Source organism: Caretta caretta, chromosome 8 (genome assembly GCF_965140235.1).
Source record: "Caretta caretta isolate rCarCar2 chromosome 8, rCarCar1.hap1, whole genome shotgun sequence".
Classification (NCBI taxonomy): Eukaryota; Metazoa; Chordata; order Testudines; family Cheloniidae; genus Caretta; species Caretta caretta.
Genome location: NC_134213.1, coordinates 88,342,688 through 88,361,172, shown reverse-complemented (window position 1 = coordinate 88,361,172; position 18,485 = coordinate 88,342,688). Strand labels below are relative to the sequence as shown.

The window sequence follows — 18,485 nt, the reverse complement described above, 5'->3', positions numbered from 1 at the left end:
ATTTCCTGAAGACAGTAATTTTGGTTTGCAAAGGACATTATGATTCTTCTTAGACAAAGATATATATGTTTATTTTATAGGCCAGTAGTGATATCAACTCTTTTTCCTGCCGTATGACTTGTGATATTTCTTTAGCTGGCTTTTCCTTAGGTGATTAGCCTTTGATATTCCTTTTTCTTAGAATTTGAATCTTGCTTGATTTTAAGCAGAAGTGGTTAATATAGCACAATATATGTAGAGAAAAGGAAAATAATCTATTGAGATGCCTCTACAAATCCACACGAGAAATTCACATCTCTCAGGCTATATATATATATATACTTAGAGTTGGGGTGAGATTCCCAGCTTGAACAGACATACTTGTGCTAATTCTCATTGAGCTAGTGTGATAAAAACAGTAGTGTAGCGGCAATAGCATGGGCAGCAGTGGCAGGAGCTACCATCCCTGCGTACATACCCATGTGTGGCTCACTTGCGCCACTGCAGCTACACTACTATTTTTAGCGCACTACCTCAGTGAGAGTTAGCATGAGTATGTCTACTCAAGCTGGAAATCACATCCATTACAATTACAGACATAGCCTCAATTCGCCCTCAAGAAAATGTAGTTTTTAGAATGATTTTTCCTGTCATGAGGGGAACTTTTCTCTAGTGTGAAGATATTTCAAGTTCTGAAGATCAGACGTGAAATTACCCAACATTTTGGGGACTTTCAAATGGGGGGCAGGGATGTGTGGAACATCTGTATTTTAAAACTCCAATAGCAGTTCTCTAATTATCTGTGAGTAAAAGGGATTGTTAACATCTTGTGGCTTAATCCTGCTCAGCAATATATAGGAGAGAACCATTGCATGCTCTGTGGAATCCAGAAGAAGCACAACACGGGTGATTTTATAAGACATTATGGTCCATGTGTTTGCAGGTACCAGGTATTTGAGGACAAAAATGACTATTTAGATGCCTAACTGTGCATTTGGATATATGAATACCCAGTTTGCATGCACAGTTGTGAGAATTGTACACATATATTAGGCTTGCACTTGTGCATCATTTTTGTACCGTGACATGGTTGTCTTTGATAATTTGTCTGGCACAAATACCAGAATATTAGATGATAGGATCAAGTACATAATGTCTAAGATCACTTACATGTTTTTATATTATTATTATTTATTATTTATTTTATTTTAGTATATTATTTGTATTACCATAGAACCTAGGAGCCCTAGTCAGGGACCAGAATCACATTTGTACTAGTCGCTGTTCAAACACAGAGTAAAGGACAGGTCCTGCTCCAAAGGGATTACAATCCAAGTACAATAGAACCTCAGAGTTATGAACACCAGAATTATGAACTGATTGGTCAGGCATACTGCTCATTTGGAACCCAAAGTACGCTATCAGGCAGCAGAGACAAGACAAAAAAATTAATACTGTACAGTACTGTGTTAAACTACTAAAATAAAAGGAGAGCTTAAAAAAAAAGATTTGACAAGGTAGGAAAACTGTTTCTGTGCTTGTTGCGTTTTAAATTAAGATAGTTAAAAGCAGCATTTTTCTTCTGCATAGTAAAGTTTCAAAGCTGTATTAAGTCAGTGTTCAGTTGTAAACTTTTAAAAGAACAACCATAAGGTTTTGTTCAGAGTTACAAACATTTCTGAGTTATGAACAATCTCCATTCCCAAGGTGTTTGTAACTCTGAGGTTCTACTCTATAGGACAAAAGACAACACAGGGATATAGACAGACAGGAGTACAGTACATATTTTCTAATATGAGAAAATATTAGTCAGCATGATAGGTAGTGGCCTCAGCACACTTTCAGCCTAGCAATTGCCAAGAAAAGTTTTAAGGAGGGATTTAAAGGAGGATAATGGGGTAGCTTGGTAAATGTTTATAGTGGCTTCGTTATCCAGCCACAATACAGCTCAACTGCTCTCCTCCTCAGCCAGTTCCAAGCTTCCAGGTTTCCTCCTTTTTTAAGTCCTATACCCAGCACAGGTTTAACAGAGCAGGGTTAATTAAATAGTGGGACAGCTATGGATCTGCTGACCCCTAAAGGGGCAGGCCATCTTCTTACAAGTCAAAACAACATTTTTGTAATGATTGATAAACCTGTTTGGGAAAGGGATGGGCTGAGGACATATATGATGTCTGGATGTGGGGATACTTTGCTTTGATGTGGGAATACTTTGCTTTTTCCTTAAAAAACAAGTATTTATGACAAGGACAGCATGAGAGATCAATGTAAGCAAACAAACTTATTTCTAACATGCCTTAATGTTTATTTATTTAGACATCTGTGAACTATCTATTCCTGGCAAAGGCAACTTTAATGGATTGCCTAGACAACATGTTAGTTACTCACTATAGCAGGGGTGGGCAAACTTTTTGGCCCGAGGGCCATATCTGGATATAGAAATTGTATGGCGAGCCATGAATGCTCATGAAATTGGGGGTTGGGTTACAGGAGGGGGTGAGGGCTCTGGCTGGGGGGTGCAGGCTCTGTGGTGGGTCCAGAAATAAGAAGTTCAGTGTGTGGGAGGGGGCTCTGGGCCGGGGCAGACGGTTGGGGTGGGGATGGTGAGGGCTCTGGCTGGGGGGGTGCTGGCTCTGGGGTGGGGATGAGGGTTTGGAGTGCAGGAGGGTGCTCCAGGCTGGGATCAAGGGCATCTTTCCCCCTCCCCCCCCGGCTCCTACGCAGAGGCACAGCCAGGCAGCTCTGCACGCTGCCCCGTTCACAGATGCCACCCCCGCTGCTCCCATTGGCCAATAGGAGCTGCGGGGGCAGCACTTGGGGTGGGGGCAGCGTGGTGAGCCCTTTAACTGCCCCTACATGTAGGAGCCGGAGGGGGGTCGTGCCACTGCTTCCGGGAGCTGCGTGGAGCCACTGTTCACAAGGAGCAGGGCAAGCCTCCAACCCCGCTCCCCGACTGGAGTGCCAGACCCCCGACCCTCGTCTCCGGTGGGAGCTGGAGGGCCGGATTAAAATGTCTGAAGGCCTGGATGGCCGTAGTTTACCCACCCCTGCACTATAGAAATAAGTTTGTTTGCTTACATTGGTCTCCCATGCTGTCCTTGTCACAAAAAATTGTTTTTTAAGCAAAGTATCTGTCTTCGGTAATTCGTCGTCGTTGGTTGTAATTAAAAACTTAATTTTCAAAATGTACTTCAGTGTTTTCTTTGCTTCCTATGATCTCTGAAACTTTCAGACTAAAATACACTCAGTGAAATGGGTATAATTTTCCTTTAGTAAGGATAATGTAGAAAAACTGGTGTAAATCACTAAAATATTTGGATATTCTCTAAAGCATCTTTCATCTTTAGTTGGTTGAGTTCAGGATCCTGACGCAGGGAAGAAAGGTAAGCAGCAGGATACGGACCCTGGACTTCAGGAAAGCAGACTTCGACTCCCTCAGGGAACGGATGGCCAGGATCCCCTGGGGGACTAACTTGAAGGGGAAAGGAGTCCAGGAGAGCTGGCTGTATTTCAAGGAATCCCTGTTGAGGTTACAGGGACAAACCATCCCGATGAGTCGAAAGAATAGTAAATATGGCAGGCGACCAGCTTGGCTTAATGGTGAAATCCTAGCGGATCTTAAACATAAAAAAGAGGCTTACAAGAAGTGGAAGGTTGGACATATGACCAGGGAAGAGTATAAAAATATTGCTCGGGCATGTAGGAATGATATCAGGAGGGCCAAATCGCACCTAGAGCTGCAGCTAGCCAGAGATGTCAAGAGTAACAAGAAGGGTTTCTTCAGGTATGTTGGCAACAAGAAGAAAGCCAAGGAAAGTGTGGGCCCCTTACTGAATGAGGGAGGCAACCTAGTGACAGAGGATGTGGAAAAAGCTAATGTACTCAATGCTTTTTTTGCCTCTGTTTTCACTAACAAGGTCAGCTCCCAGACTGCTGCGCTGGGCATCGCAAAATGGGGAAGAGATGGCCAGCCCTCTGTGGAGATAGAGGTGGTTAGGGACTATTTAGAAAAGCTGGACGTGCACAAGTCCATGGGGCCGGACGAGTTGCATCCGAGAGTGCTGAAGGAATTGGCGGCTGTGATTGCAGAGCCATTGGCCATTATCTTTGAAAACTCGTGGCGAACGGGGGAAGTCCCGGATGACTGGAAAAAGGCTAATGTAGTGCCAATCTTTAAAAAAGGGAAGAAGGAGGATCCTGGGAACTACAGGCCAGTCAGCCTCACCTCAGTCCCTGGAAAAATCATGGAGCAGGTCCTCAAAGAATCAATCCTGAAGCACTTGCATGAGAGGAAAGTGATCAGGAACAGCCAGCATGGATTCACCAAGGGAAGGTCATGCCTGACTAATCTAATCACCTTTTATGATGAGATTACTGGTTCTGTGGATGAAGGGAAAGCAGTGGATGTATTGTTTCTTGACTTTAGCAAAGCTTTTGACACTGTCTCCCACAGTATTCTTGTCAGCAAGTTAAGGAAGTATGGGCTGGAAGAATGCACTATAAGGTGGGTAGAAAGCTGGCTAGATTGTCGGGCTCAACGGGTAGTGATCAATGGCTCCATGTCTAGTTGGCAGCCGGTATCAAGTGGAGTGCCCCAAGGGTCAGTCCTGGGGCCGGTTTTGTTCAATATCTTCATAAATGATCTGGAGGATGGTGTGAATTGCACTCTCAGCAAATTTGCGGATGATACTAAACTGGGAGGAGTGGTAGATACACTGGAGGGGAGGGATAGGATACAGAAGGACCTAGACAAATTGGAGGATTGGGCCAAAAGAAATCTGATGAGGTTCAATAAGGATAAGTGCAGGGTCCTGCACTTAGGACGGAAGAACCCAATGCACAGCTACAGACTAGGGACCGAATGGCTAGGCAGCAGTTCTGCGGAAAAGGACCTAGGGGTGACAGTGGACGAGAAGCTGGATATGAGTCAGCAGTGTGCCCTTGTTGCCAAGAAGGCCAATGGCATTTTGGGATGTATAAGTAGGGGCATAGCGAGCAGATCGAGGGACGTGATCGTTCCCCTCTATTCGACATTGGTGAGGCCTCATCTGGAGTACTGTGTCCAGTTTTGGGCCCCACACTACAAGAAGGATGTGGATAAATTGGAGAGAGTCCAGCGAAGGGCAACAAAAATGATTAGGGGTCTGGAACACATGACTTATGAGGAGAGGCTGAGGGAGCTGGGATTGTTTAGCCTGCAGAAGAGAAGAATGAGGGGGGATTTGATAGCTGCTTTCAACTACCTGAAAGGGGGTTCCAAAGAGGATGGCTCTAGACTGTTCTCAATGGTAGCAGATGACAGAATGAGGAGTAATGGTCTCAAGCTGCAGTGGGGGAGGTTTAGATTGGATATTAGGAAAAACTTTTTCACTAAGAGGGTGGTGAAACACTGGAATTCGTTACCTAGGGAGGTGGTAGAATCTCCTTCCTTAGAGGTTTTTAAGGTCAGGCTTGACAAAGCTCTGGCTGGGATGATTTAACTGGGAATTGGTCCTGCTTCGAGCAGGGGGTTGGACTAGATGACCTCCTGAGGTCCCTTCCAACCCTTATATTCTATGATTCTATGATTCTATGATCTGATAGGAAGAAATCTGCACTCTGAAAATTACAGTAATTTAAATATCAGTTTATTCAATTATGAATACCTTGGCAAGTAAGTTTGTTTTCTGTGTTTTGTTATGGATACAGATTCTGTTAATTTGTATAGAACAGTAAACAATGTGTTAGTGTGGGGTCAAGAAATACACCATATTTTAGTCTTAATCCATACAGAATCTCTTGAAACTGAAAGACAACTTCAGGTACAAATCAAACTGCATCCAAGTTTTAATTTAGGGCCCGTTTCAGGAAAGCAATTGAGCACATGCTTAACTTACAGTTAAAAATGTATGTAGGCACCCTTTCTGAAAAAGGTTAATTTTTTTCCTTGTATTGCAAGTTTTTTGGGGCAGGGATTCTCTCTTACTATATGTTTGTATGGCATCTTGCACAATGGGCCCCTGAACTGATTGGAATTTCTAGGTGTTGATAGGATGCAAATCAAAAGTAATTGTAAACATGGATTATGTTGAATTGTTGATACATAACTAATTATTCAAACTCTTCAACTTTCCCTATGAAAAGAAACTGGCCAAAAGTAAAATCTTTTATCTGAGCACACAACAATTTTAGGTGTTTAGGTAGAATGAGATGCAAATTTGAACCACTTCTGTTTTGCATTTTCAAAATTGTCACAACTTCTGTCCATCACTGTCTGAAATGAAGGTGAACCAAAATCCAAAACCAATTTTTCCAGAAATTGCCACACTGAAATTCAGGAGTTAGGGACCTGCTCAAACTTCTACTAAAATCATTGGGAGTCTTTACAGTGACTTCAGTGGGAAGTAGATTGATTCCTAGGTTAGAATGCAAGCCCATAAGCTAATTTTCTGACTTTGCAAAATTAATATCATCTCTGTTGTAAATGCCAAAAGTTTCATGATGTTCAAGTTGTACATGAAGTCCCAGATCTTATTGCAACTATAGATAAAATTACCTTTCTAATGATGTGACAACCTCCAACCATTTTGTGGGGGGGTCTTCGGGGATTAGGCGGAGAAGTTGCAATCTAATTATTCATGCTCTAATATCCGTTATGTTGTAGGATTTGCAGAATCTAAAGATGAACTTTAATACAGTTGTGACATTGCACTCTATATGATTTTATAAAAATATGCTAATGAGTGTGAATATAATGTAACTGGAATATGCTTAATGCAAAAGGTCTCTTGTAAGGTATCATTACGAAGTTTATAATCTACTGAGTGTGGTCATCCTATTTGTATAAATGTATCACTCTTGTATCTGAAACTAGAAATATGAAATATAACTCTGAGGTCCTATTGCAGTTATGCAAAGTGTGGCCCATTAATGGTGGTTTGGAATCTTCCCATTAACCAGGACAATTGACTGTAGATGGCTCTGTTTTACTTGTCAGTCTTCCTGTATACCTGTGGGCTAGCAAGTGGGTAATGAAGTCTTACAGTGACATGTGATCATGTCATCTGAACTGGAATCCATCTTTAACTTGGTGCTTTTCCATTGAGAAGGAGGGGTGGGAACCCAGAGGGATCCCGCCTTGTGCAAAAGATATATAAGTGGGTGGAACAGAGCAAATATGAGGGCTATCATGAGAAGTCCCCTAGCTACCACCTGAGCTGAAACAAGGGCTGTACCAGGGGAAAGGATTGTGCCCAGACTAGGAAGGCATCTAGTCTGTGAAAGAAACTTATTGAAACATCTCTGAGGGTGAGATTTTATCTGTATTCAGTTTTATTACTGTACTAGTCTTAGACTTGCATGTTTTGTTTTATTTTGTTTGGTAATTCACTTTGTTCTGTCTGTTACTACTTGGAACCACTTAAATCCTACTTCTTCTTCGAGTGCTTGTTCATGCCCATTACACATTAGGTGTGCACGCACTGCGTGCACGAGCGTTGGAAACTTTTTCCCTTAGCGGCTCCCGTTGGGCCAGCGGGCCCCCCAAGTGGCACCACTGTGCCGTGCATATATACCCCTGCCAGCCCAACCCCCTCCAGTTCCTTCTTACCATCCATGGTGGCACTGGAACAACCTCTCTATCGAAGAAGAGCAGTCCCTTAGCCTTTAGAGTAGCAGTATTTCACAAGGACAAGGTACAGCTCCGGCCGCACCTCAAGTTCCTCCCTAAGGTGGTCTCCCAATTCTATCTGGGCCAGGACATTTGTCTGCCGGTATTCTTCCTGAAACCGCATATGGACCCGAGTCACCGCAGCTTGCATGCCCTGGATGTGCATCGAGAGCTGACGTTCTATTTGGAGTGCACCAATCCCTTTTGCAAATCCACGCAGCTGTTTGTGGCTGTAGCCGAGAGGCTGAAAGGCCTCCCAGTGTCGGCGCAGCAGATTTCGTCTTGGATTACAAGCTGCATTTGGGCGTGCTATGAGCTCGCAGGTGTTCTGGCCCCGGCGGTCACGACCCACTCGACCAAGGCGCAGGAGACTTCCACGGCGTTCCTGTCACAGGTCCCGATCCAGGAGATCTGTAGAGCAGCCACCTGGTCCTCGGTGCACACCTTCACGACCCACTATGCGGTCAATTAGCAGGCCAGAGAGGACGCGGCAGTTGGCAGAGCAGTCCTCCAAGCAGTTGTTCTGTGACTCTTACCCTCTTCCAGAGGTAAGCTTGTAATTCACCTAATGTGGAATGGACGTGAACAAGCACTCGAAGAAGAAAAATGGTTACTTACTTTCTCATAACTGTTGTTCTTCGAGATGCGTTGTTCATGTCCATTCCACCACCCACCCTCCTACCCCTCTGTTGGAGTCACCAGCAAGAAGGAACTGGAGGGGGTCGGGCTGGCAGGGATATATATGCACGGTGTAGTGGCGCCACTCAGGGGGTCCACTGGCCCAACGGGAGCTGCTAAGGGAAAAAGTTTCCGACGCTCGTGCATGCGGCGTGCACACACCTAATGTGGAATGGACGTGAACAACACATCTTGAAGAACAACAGTTACGAGAAAGTAAGTAACCATTTTTTCTGTATTTAATAAAATCACTTTTTACTTAATAATTAACCCAGGGTATGTATTAATACCTGGGGGATTGGGGAAACAGCTGTGCATATCTATCAGTGTTATAGAGGGCGAACAATTTATGAGTTTACACTGTATAAGTTTTATACAGGATAAAACGGATTTATTTGGGGTTTGGACCCCATTGGGAGTTGGGCATCTGAGTGTTAAAGACAGGAACACTTCTTAAGCTGCTTTCAGTTTAAGCCTACAGCTGTTAAGGGACGTGGTTCAGACCTGGTCTGGGTTTGTAGTAGGCTAGCGGGTCTGGCTCAAACCAAGCAGGGCACTGAAGTCCCAAGCTGCCAGGTCAGGAAAGCAGGAGCAGAAGTAGTCTTGGCACATCAGTTGGCAGTTCCCAAGGGGGTTTCTGTGATCCAACCCGTCACAACAGTAATGATCTAATAATTTTAAATAAGACTAGTTTTCAGAATATTTATGACTGGAATGGTTTTCTTGTGTATGTTCCATCCTTCTTATAGTTTCTTATCTTTGCCTCTCTCCCTGCACACAACTACAGCATCTTTTTTTCTATAAGGAAATGAAGCTATGGTATCTCCATACCCAAAGAGCGACCATTTAGTTCAGTCTACAGTTATATTTACTTTAGATTAAGGGAAATGATAAGAAATTAACAAAAACCTCCATAAGAGAGCATAGTGTTTGTATCTTCTCTGTAACAGTGTATAGTAACCAAGGACAAAGGACTTAAATATCTGTTCTAATGATGATAGTACATTCCACTAAAGCTGGCAGGTTCATGGGGATGTGAAAGGGATTGCTGGTTGGCTAAGGTGCAGGGGGGCTCCAGAGTAGTCAAGGATAATATGGATCAATCAGGCTTTAAACCTCTCTTAACCATCTTACATTCTGTCTCAGTGGGTAATATTTTAGCCATATACATGTGCATGTGTAGTGGTATGTAAGGAGCCTTATCTCCATGCACTGTTAAACAATTTCTATTCATATGCTCTCTATGTAATTTTGTAATGCATTTTCTTTTACTGGGCTTTATTTAGCCCTGGCTTCAGCCAGAATATCTCTCCAGGGCAACTAGAAGTGGTCTAGAGCTGACAAGTTCAATAGTGGGCAGTGCTGGGTGGAACTTGGGATGTGGACAGGGCATTCTGGAGATGTGCTGCTTCAGTGCATACTACATTTGTCCTCCCTGATGGAAAGCAGCTGTGAATTCTTTTATGCCAGTAGGTGTGTTGAGAGCCAGCATTTCTGGGATTTTGTCATCAATGGGAATAAATGCATAGCAAGTTTTGAAGTCTAACTGAAAGGTGTTTGAGTTACATGAACACCAGAATAGTTTCTAAAAAATGTGTTTATTGGTGAAAACTCCCTCCCTCCCTCCTTTTGATATTTCTAAATTACCAAATAGATTTTTTTCCAGATTAATTTATCTTTTAAAAAAGAGATTTGCTTATTGTCAGGTAAAGTATAAACAGGAGAAATTTCAGCACAAACTCTAATTTGTGTTGGAAGGTTATAAGAACTTGAAAGATACATAGAGGCTTATGATGAAGGAGCTTCCTTATTCATAACTCTAGCATCACAAGCATGATACTGTGACTGTGGATAAAAAAATCTTGCCTAGGTTTAAAAAAACACCATTTCAGGGACAAAGAATGGATTATATTCACAAAGTAAAACAATGTGGGTAAGCAAAGAAATACACTACTGAGAACTCATACACTTTTTCCTGCTGACTTGGCCAAAAACATGGAACTGAAATGATTCCCATGGTGAGATGCAGTTGACAGTAAGGTCAACAGTACATGTAAACAGTAAAAGCCAACAGAAGCAGCTAGAGTGCAAAATACAGTCTTGGCTGCCAAACAGGTAGCTATAATATCCTTCCACACACTTATTATTATTAGGTAAATAATATTATTGTATTAATAATAATGAATAATTGTAACTGGTTAGTATTTCATGTCTAAAGAACTCTGGGCTCCTTAATTATAGCAGTAGGTTAGCATATCTCATAACTACCAGGCTGGGAATGGCCAACTTGTAAATGAAGTTATAAATTAAATGAGCACAAAACTACTCAACTAAAATAAAAAGGATAAACAAAGCAAGAAAGTCATGGTCATTAGGTGCCAGGAATGTACTCCTAGGGAAGAGGGCTTTTGGCTTGGGGGAATTTAGAGGATTTTCATTTTTGTTTTTAACTACAGCCATGTGCTCAGCTTCATATGCGCACAGTCCATGTCCCAAAGAGTGGAAATATAATTAAATACATAAAATACAAGGAAAAATCCTGGTCCATTGAAGTAAATGGCAGAACTCCCATTGACTTCAATAAGGGAAGGATTTTACCCATAGTTCAGAGATATATGCATAATACTATGAGTAATGGTGCAAGCTCAACTCAACTACAGTACCTCTGGACAGATGTGTTTTAAGGAGTTTGAAGGAAGAAATTGATAGATAGAAGAACAAAGTATGTTGTGGAAGGCCTAGCATTGGGAAAGGATTCACAGGGAGACGTTAGAAGGGAGGAGTAACTGGAGAGTAGAAGGAAACCTTGGAGGTTTAGGTTCAAGCCCTCAAGTGAATTAATATCATCTCAGCTGTCCCAGTGTGTAAGTGAGAGTAGTGCTTGTATTGAAGAGCAGTTGGGGGTGATGTTGGTGCAATAAGGGGCAGAAAGTTCAAGGACTTAGCCAACAGCAAAGGAAACATCTTTTGAGGATATCTGCTCCAGATCATCAGGATGGTAGGGGTCTTTGTGGATTCCTTGCTGCTATTAGTTGCACAGATAGCAAGAGATGTTAGAAAGATTGTCTTCTACCTATATCTGTCTAGGAGGTCTTTACCTCTCGTGACATATAGTGACCTGGCCACAGTGATCCATACATTTGTGACCTCCAGGCTCAATTTTTGCCACACACTATATGTAGTAATTAATAGTTCCTAGGAAATGAATAATGATGATGGTGCTAATAAGATAGAAATGAAAAAGGGAAAGAAAACTACTCCTTCTCCCCCCCACACAAATTGCCAATACATGTCAGAGTGGGAAGAGAACTAAAGGAAAGAAACATGATATGGTTGGGTTTGTGATACTGATTGCAAGATGCTTGATACTTTAGTGATGAGATGGTCTGGGTGCTCATTGTGCCTTCATAATATTTTCTGTAACTGAGTTTCACCAACTCAAAAAATCCATAGGAAATTATTTAAGGAAAAACGGGTAGTCTGTGAGTCAAATCCTGACCATTATTGAAAGCAATGGGACTGTTGCCATTATTTTTAAGGAGGCCAGAATTTCACCTTGTGTGTTAATCTCTACTGGATCTATGCATGTTCAAACAGGGAGGGATTAAATGCTTAAGGTAGGGAGGATTCAGAGCGTCAGGCTGGCAATTTTATGCCTTTGCTTAAAAGACCATTGTACTCTTCAGTGTGGTCTTTTCAAAATTTTCAGTGCTGTATGTTTTCTGATGCTATCCAATATGCTGTGATATACATGTAATCAACCATGTAATTGGCCACTGTTCCATTTATCTGAGCACACAATGCCCCTCAGATTTTATGAGATTACACATTACTTTAGCATGCATATGGACAAGAATGTGTGAAAAGGAACTCAGTGAAGTGGACTGTCTGCTGCCATGAGTATGATTAAATGTTTTCTGGATACTATAGTAAATGGCAACATTATTTCTCCTTTCAGATCTGCAATATTTTTATTCTAAGACTATGTAGTCATTCTCACTATACTCAATGACTTTGAGACACTATCAGGTTCCTCTAACCTTCGTCACAATTTCATGAAGGGCTTTTCTGGATGGAATTACAAGGGTACAGTTACTCTAATGCTCAGTGTCCCTGCAAGGAACACAAGCTAGTTCTTTAGTTCTTGTTAGTTGATTGTTTTCTTTTCTATTTGAGATGGAAATTGAGTTTTGCCCCAGGCTAATAAACTATGGAAGTGCATTAGGGAAATAAGACTTCTCTGAGATAAATAATGCACACACAAATAAACATTTTAAAGAAAGTGCAAGGTTACACTGATAGTTTGTGGTTTTTTGGTAAAATCCTTAACAAATCGATTTTAAACAACGAATGTATTGAAGTGAAAAGCCAACAAAAGCCACACAATCTAAATATAACCACAGAAAGCTAAACTATGTTCATTTATAATATTGTTTTAACTTTCTTTTTTTTCCTTCTTGTGGCATCCCGTGCTACTTACTACTTTTGAAGGAGATAGGCAGTGGATTATAATTTACTTCTAAAAGCAAATTGCATTAAATGCTTTATAATTAAATTTTCTTGCATTTTCAAAAGTTTTTCAAATGCTTTCTTAGTCCCCAAGCTGGGGCATTTGAAATAATGCTGGCCGTGATCAATATCACCGATGACATGCCACATAAGGGGATCCAGTGCAAGCTGTTATAAGGCTCGAGGGTGAAAGTATAGTAATTGTCTGGTTTCACCCCCAGAGTTGTTAGGAGATTTGCTGTATGGTTTGAGGTCCATCGTATGTTGTGATAGGCATGTGTAGGACCCATGGATCTTGATAGATGTGTTGCAGGGAAGGTATTGGTCATAGTAGCAGTGGCGAGATGGCCGCAGGTTACATTCACTACACTTTCAAATGAACTCTTCCAGAAAAATGATAAAAGACAAACCCTATCATTTGTGAACAAATACTTTGCACAAAACATTCTCTCCATATCTGACCTCCCAGTTCTCATTCTCAAAAGAAACCTGCACAACACCTTCAGAAGACAAAACTGGGAGCTTAAATTCATAACTGCTAGACACCAAAAATTATTGACTCAATAAAGGCAATGGTTTTATTTCTCATTACAACAGTCTGTAACCCACTAACTCTCTTTGGTCCTACAGCTGCAGAGGGGTTAACTGCCCACTTCATTTTGAATTGTTTCTTGCAACAATTTGTTCCACCTTGTATTTAGCGGTGACACTCTTCCTTTCCAAGACCTGAAGAAGAGCTCTGTGGATCTTGAATGTTTTTCTCTCTCACCAACAAAAGTTGGTCCAATAAAAGATATTACCTCACCCACCTTGTCTCTGTCTCAGATATAGTAATTTTAGAATTTCAGACAGAAGTGTGATTTTTTTTAAAGTTAAACACATCTCTTTGAATTGTGTTTTCAAACTCATGTTGTCTTCCACAGTCAGAACAAAGGAAAATGGCTGCCTTTTAGTCATACAGGATAACATCAAGAAAGACTTCTGCAATGAAAATCAAAATGAGGTCTGCTTATGCTTTGAAAATTAAGTGGTGAGCAGGTAGAAAAAATTACTGATCCTATGCTTTGGAGGTACCTAAAGTTTGACAAACCAGTTTGGTTCTATCTCTAAATTAAAGTTTAATGAGCTATATGTGAAACCATATTCTCCTACGTTATCTATCTTTTAAATTGAGGAGAAAGCATTCCTGTTTTATGATTAGTGAGAGACAGGGATTAGTAATTTTCCTTCACAAAAAATCCTCTAATTGAGCACAGATTAGATTGTTCTAATTAATTTCCTTACAACAAATGTTTTTGCAAGATTAAACGCTTTCTAAGAAAAGAAGCTTTGCAGATTATTATAAAGAGATCCAGCACCAAGCTATTAAATTGCATTGTTTATATTTGTTCTTCTGCTGCAGTTTTTCTCTCTCTAATATAATTCAAAAAGAAATCAGAGAAAAGCATTTACAATACAGATTATCACAATTTTCTAGGCTTTTGTTAAAGGATAAATTTTATACTATTTTCCATTACTTTGAGCTGCCTTGTTGAATAATACATTTTGTTGGGATTTAAATAGAAACAACTATATTAAAATAATAGTAAAGTTTCTCAAGCAAAACTACAAAAGAAAGGAAGTTTTGGGTTTCAGCCTAGTGTCTACATTGGCGTTGTATCATACATGAGCTTCTGTTGGATTGCTCTACAACTCTTGGAAATATATTTTAATCTCTGAATGATAATTTAACAAAGCGCCAGCCAGTGATGAAACACAAAGTTGCTGAGTGCATATTTAAGTTTGAATTATTTTTCTTTGTGTGTATGTGTGGTTTTAATTGTGAACAGTAATATTACTTCAGTGCAGTATTTTGTGCTAACTGGGCTGAAATTTTGTCAGAGACTTCACCACATGGAGCTCACTAAGATTGCTCCAACGCAAGTCTGAGCAGATCTTTCCCTGCAGTTGCTCCTCCTGGCTGTTGATGACTGCCATGGTGCTGGCACTAGAATAAAAAGCAGGGAGATTGTGGGTGCCCAGGCAATGTGGAGAAGAAAAGGGAAGCAGCCTGACTTTAATGCAGAGGGGTGAGGAGCAGGGAGAGGAACGGGGGCACAAGCATTGGCACAGGTGTGATAGGATGGACAGAGGCAGGCTGAGGGAATGCAGTCTTGGGTGGGGGCTTGGAGAAGGAAAAGCAGAGACAGACTGGGGAGTACAGGAGAGAGTGTTGGGTGACTGTTTGAGGCAGCAGGACCTGTTTAGTTAGAAAAACACATCTCTTCATTCAACTTTAATTTGTATCATTTGATATCATTCCAAAATGCTTCATCTGAAGGGTGAAGACCATTTCCATCCTGAGAATGAGGGGCCATGTTTCAGAGGGTAACAGTCTGCTACTGCTTGTTATTCTGGTATCTTAAGAGGTAGTGGACATACGCCCCAGAGGGCTGAAAAAAGATTCCATAGGCAACCTTAATTCTGGCTGAGGGAAGCTGGAATGTGGCGGTCCACAAGGTTCTGTGGCAGTTGTGGGATGATGCTTGGGGAGAGGAAGGGCCCTTGCAAGTGGGAAGGAAAGTACAGGCAGTCTCATGCTGGGCATCACAAGTCAATGGCCACTTTAAAAAATGTGGCTGTTATTGTGTCCTCCCCATTTTTCTCCCCTCTGCAAATGATGCCAGCATTGACATCTGTTTCTCTACTTCTCCCACAATGGTCTCCCCACCTCTTTCCTCACTCCCCACTTCTGGCTGAAGTTCCATGAAGTTGTGGTTGAAAATTGGGTGAAGGTGATTGAAACTGAGCACCTGAAAAGTGAGGCGCATAAAGTTAGTGGCCACTTTTGAAAACATGGTTATTAAGTAAGGAGGGGCAGAGCGTATGTGGGGCCTTGAATGTAAGAAAAATAAGCGTGATCTTGATGCAGTGGAGGAGTGGGAGTGAAGGGATTCTGAGGGAAGGGAGTGACGTGGTCACAAAATCCCATGAAGATCTACAAATGAGTGTGACTTGAGGGTGCAGCGAAAGATATTATATTCTAAGCACCATGTCCCACCTTCTCCTTTCAGTAGTGCCAGTCATATATATATGCCTCTGGGGGGGGGTGGGGGGAGACGGGGAAGATGTTAGATTATGTAGTCCATGACTGTGTCAGTGAAGAATTGTCCCCATATTGCATATTTACTAGTGTTTTGTCCAGTCTACTTTAAATTTGTCATATGCTTTTGTAAACTATAATGTTAAAATACTTTCATTTTAACAGTTGATATTAACTAAAAATGCAATTTCATTATTATACATAAAAGCTCAGCATCTGGTCTAGTTGAAATATAAAATTACTTTACTTTTTGTTCTCACTTTTAGCTTTGACACTTCGGCCAAAAACAGTCAACAGGAAATTTGTTATTGACACTGCCAAATGAAAAACCAGGTGCCCTTTGCTTCCATTAATGTTTATTTCTGCATCTTTCTCTTGTTCTTCACATCTTGAGAAATTCTGAAATAGATATTGGTTCTGACAGCTTTCATATGTTAATTCATTGGGATTGCTAGAGGCAGATACACTTCCTTGTCTGAATCTTGTTAGAGTTTAACATTTGAGTGTGTATTTACCCCAGAAAAATGTATGTATTCTGTGGCGTATTGAGAAGCCAAAGAAGCACAATGGAAACAGGATCTGGCCCACTAAATCCATGTTATGGACTAACTGCCTGTTATGTTTCAATTAAGTCATTGTTTAGGTAGTATGAATGATCTGTTTTTACTCAGCTATAGAGGCAACTCCCTTTGATGTGTGTTGGAGTTGTCTGGGGCATATATTCCAAATAATTCTTTCACTGAAGTCTGTATTGCTACTCTAAATTGACAGGAGTGCAAATGAGAGCACACTGTGACCCCACGTATCACAAACAATGGTTCCTTTTTACTAAGAAATGATGAATCATAGAATATCAGGGTTGGAAGAGACCTCAGGAGGTCATCTAGTCCAACCCCCTGCCCCAATTTTTGCCCCAGACCCCTAAATGGCCTCCTCAAGGATTGAACTCACAACCCTGGGTTTAGCAGGCCAATGCTCAAACCATAAACAAATGTCTCTTATTTTTATTGATATTTTGCATGGATATACAGCTGTACTCTAAGTGGAGCAGTCTGGCTGGTGACCACTGCGGGGTACTTGATCTACTTTGCTGCACTTTCCCATAAAGTAACACACACACAAACTTTCCAAATGGTTCACAACAGTGCTACTCAAAGTGGTGGTCCGCGGACCGCTGCCGGTCCGCAAGCCATCAGCTGCCAGTCTGCGCGCACATTGGAAAAAAAAATTGCCGGTTCCCCACACCAGATAGCTTGAGAAGCACTGGTTTAGAAAGTAGGTGATGGAAACAATACTGGGAATGCTGCGTCAAGTCCCATAACAGCCTGATTTATCTGTGGTCATGTTCAAATAATGCTTGTAAAAGCAAATGTCTGCAATATCAGCCTCAAATTTAGATACTGTACCAGTATATCTGGCTACTGAATATAGTGTGCATGAAACAGGAGGTTGGTTTAAATATTTTTGATCAGTTGAAAAACAATAGGGCATGATTGTGTAAACCCTTAAATGAGTAGTTCCATTTACTTGAGTGGACAGATTATTTATGTAAGTAAGGGTTTCAGGAGCTGGCCCTAGAGGTGTAATTTGATAAAATTTCACAAATGTATATATTGCAATCCCTTCCACAAAAAATAATGGTATGAAACTCAAAGTAATCTTTTGCATTAACAAAGAATGTTGAAAGGCAGGAATGACAGCTAAGGTATCCAATGTAAAGATTGTTTGCATACTAGTAGTTTTGTAACCAATTGTTTTGTATGGGTTTTTATCATCTTGATGAAAGTGCAAAAAACAAACAGACCCAACCAGCGACTGTAGAAAGAAAAAAATCATATGCTCTCTTGAAATCCAGAAAAAAATCACATGGGTTAACTATATATTTTAGTCATAGACAGTCAGAATTAAAACTAGTACCACCGCTAGTTTTAATTAAGTTGATGATAATGGACCAAAGCATAAAGTACAAAGCCTGCCATTGACTCTTTGCCAGGTGAAGGGGTTTATGGACACAGGATTAATGCAGACATATATAAATCCCCCTTCCTCTAATCCTATAAGGATGGAAAAATAGACTCCAAGACATATATAATTCAGATTGCATATGCAAGTGAGAAGATTTTATTATTAAACTACTGTCTTAGTAATAGTAGTAATACTAATGTTATCAAATATGGTGATGATTTTAGAAAACAGTAATTATTTTCTTTTCCTTTAGTGCAGTGTTTGGAGATGACAACCAAAAGGAAAATTATTGGCCGTCTGGTGCCATGCCGATGTTTCCGGGGTGAAGAAGAAATCATCTCTGTACTAGATTACTCCCATTGCAGCCTACAGCAGGTGCCAAAGGAGGTTTTTAACTTAGAACGGACATTAGAGGAGCTTTACCTAGATGCCAATCAAATTGAAGATCTACCTAAGGTAAATACTGTTCTTTCTGTAATAGAGAAATACAAGTTGTGTTATTAAATGAGCATTTAAAATGAACTTAGATTTTGAAGAGGCTCTGTATAAAAATAACACCTTCTGATAGAACAGGTTTTACTTTTACAATATATTTTTACTGGTTTTTTTTGTTTTGTTTTTTAT

General features: G+C 40.9%; 1 protein-coding gene across 15 annotated transcripts in view; it reads left to right on the top strand.

Moving 5' to 3' along the window:
- Positions 1–18,485, top strand: part of LRRC7 (leucine rich repeat containing 7) — a 402,665-nt gene that overhangs the window by 119,194 nt on the left and 264,986 nt on the right. For 13 of the 15 annotated variants that reach the window (XM_075131744.1, XM_075131740.1, XM_075131741.1 and 10 more), the window contains one exon: positions 18,115–18,317. The exons of 1 other annotated variant lie outside the window; for it this stretch is intronic. In XM_075131744.1, coding sequence (XP_074987845.1) covers positions 18,115–18,317 — 203 coding nt within the window. The remainder of the gene's footprint in view (positions 1–18,114; positions 18,318–18,485) is intronic. One more of the 15 variants, XM_075131739.1, reaches the window with a different exon arrangement.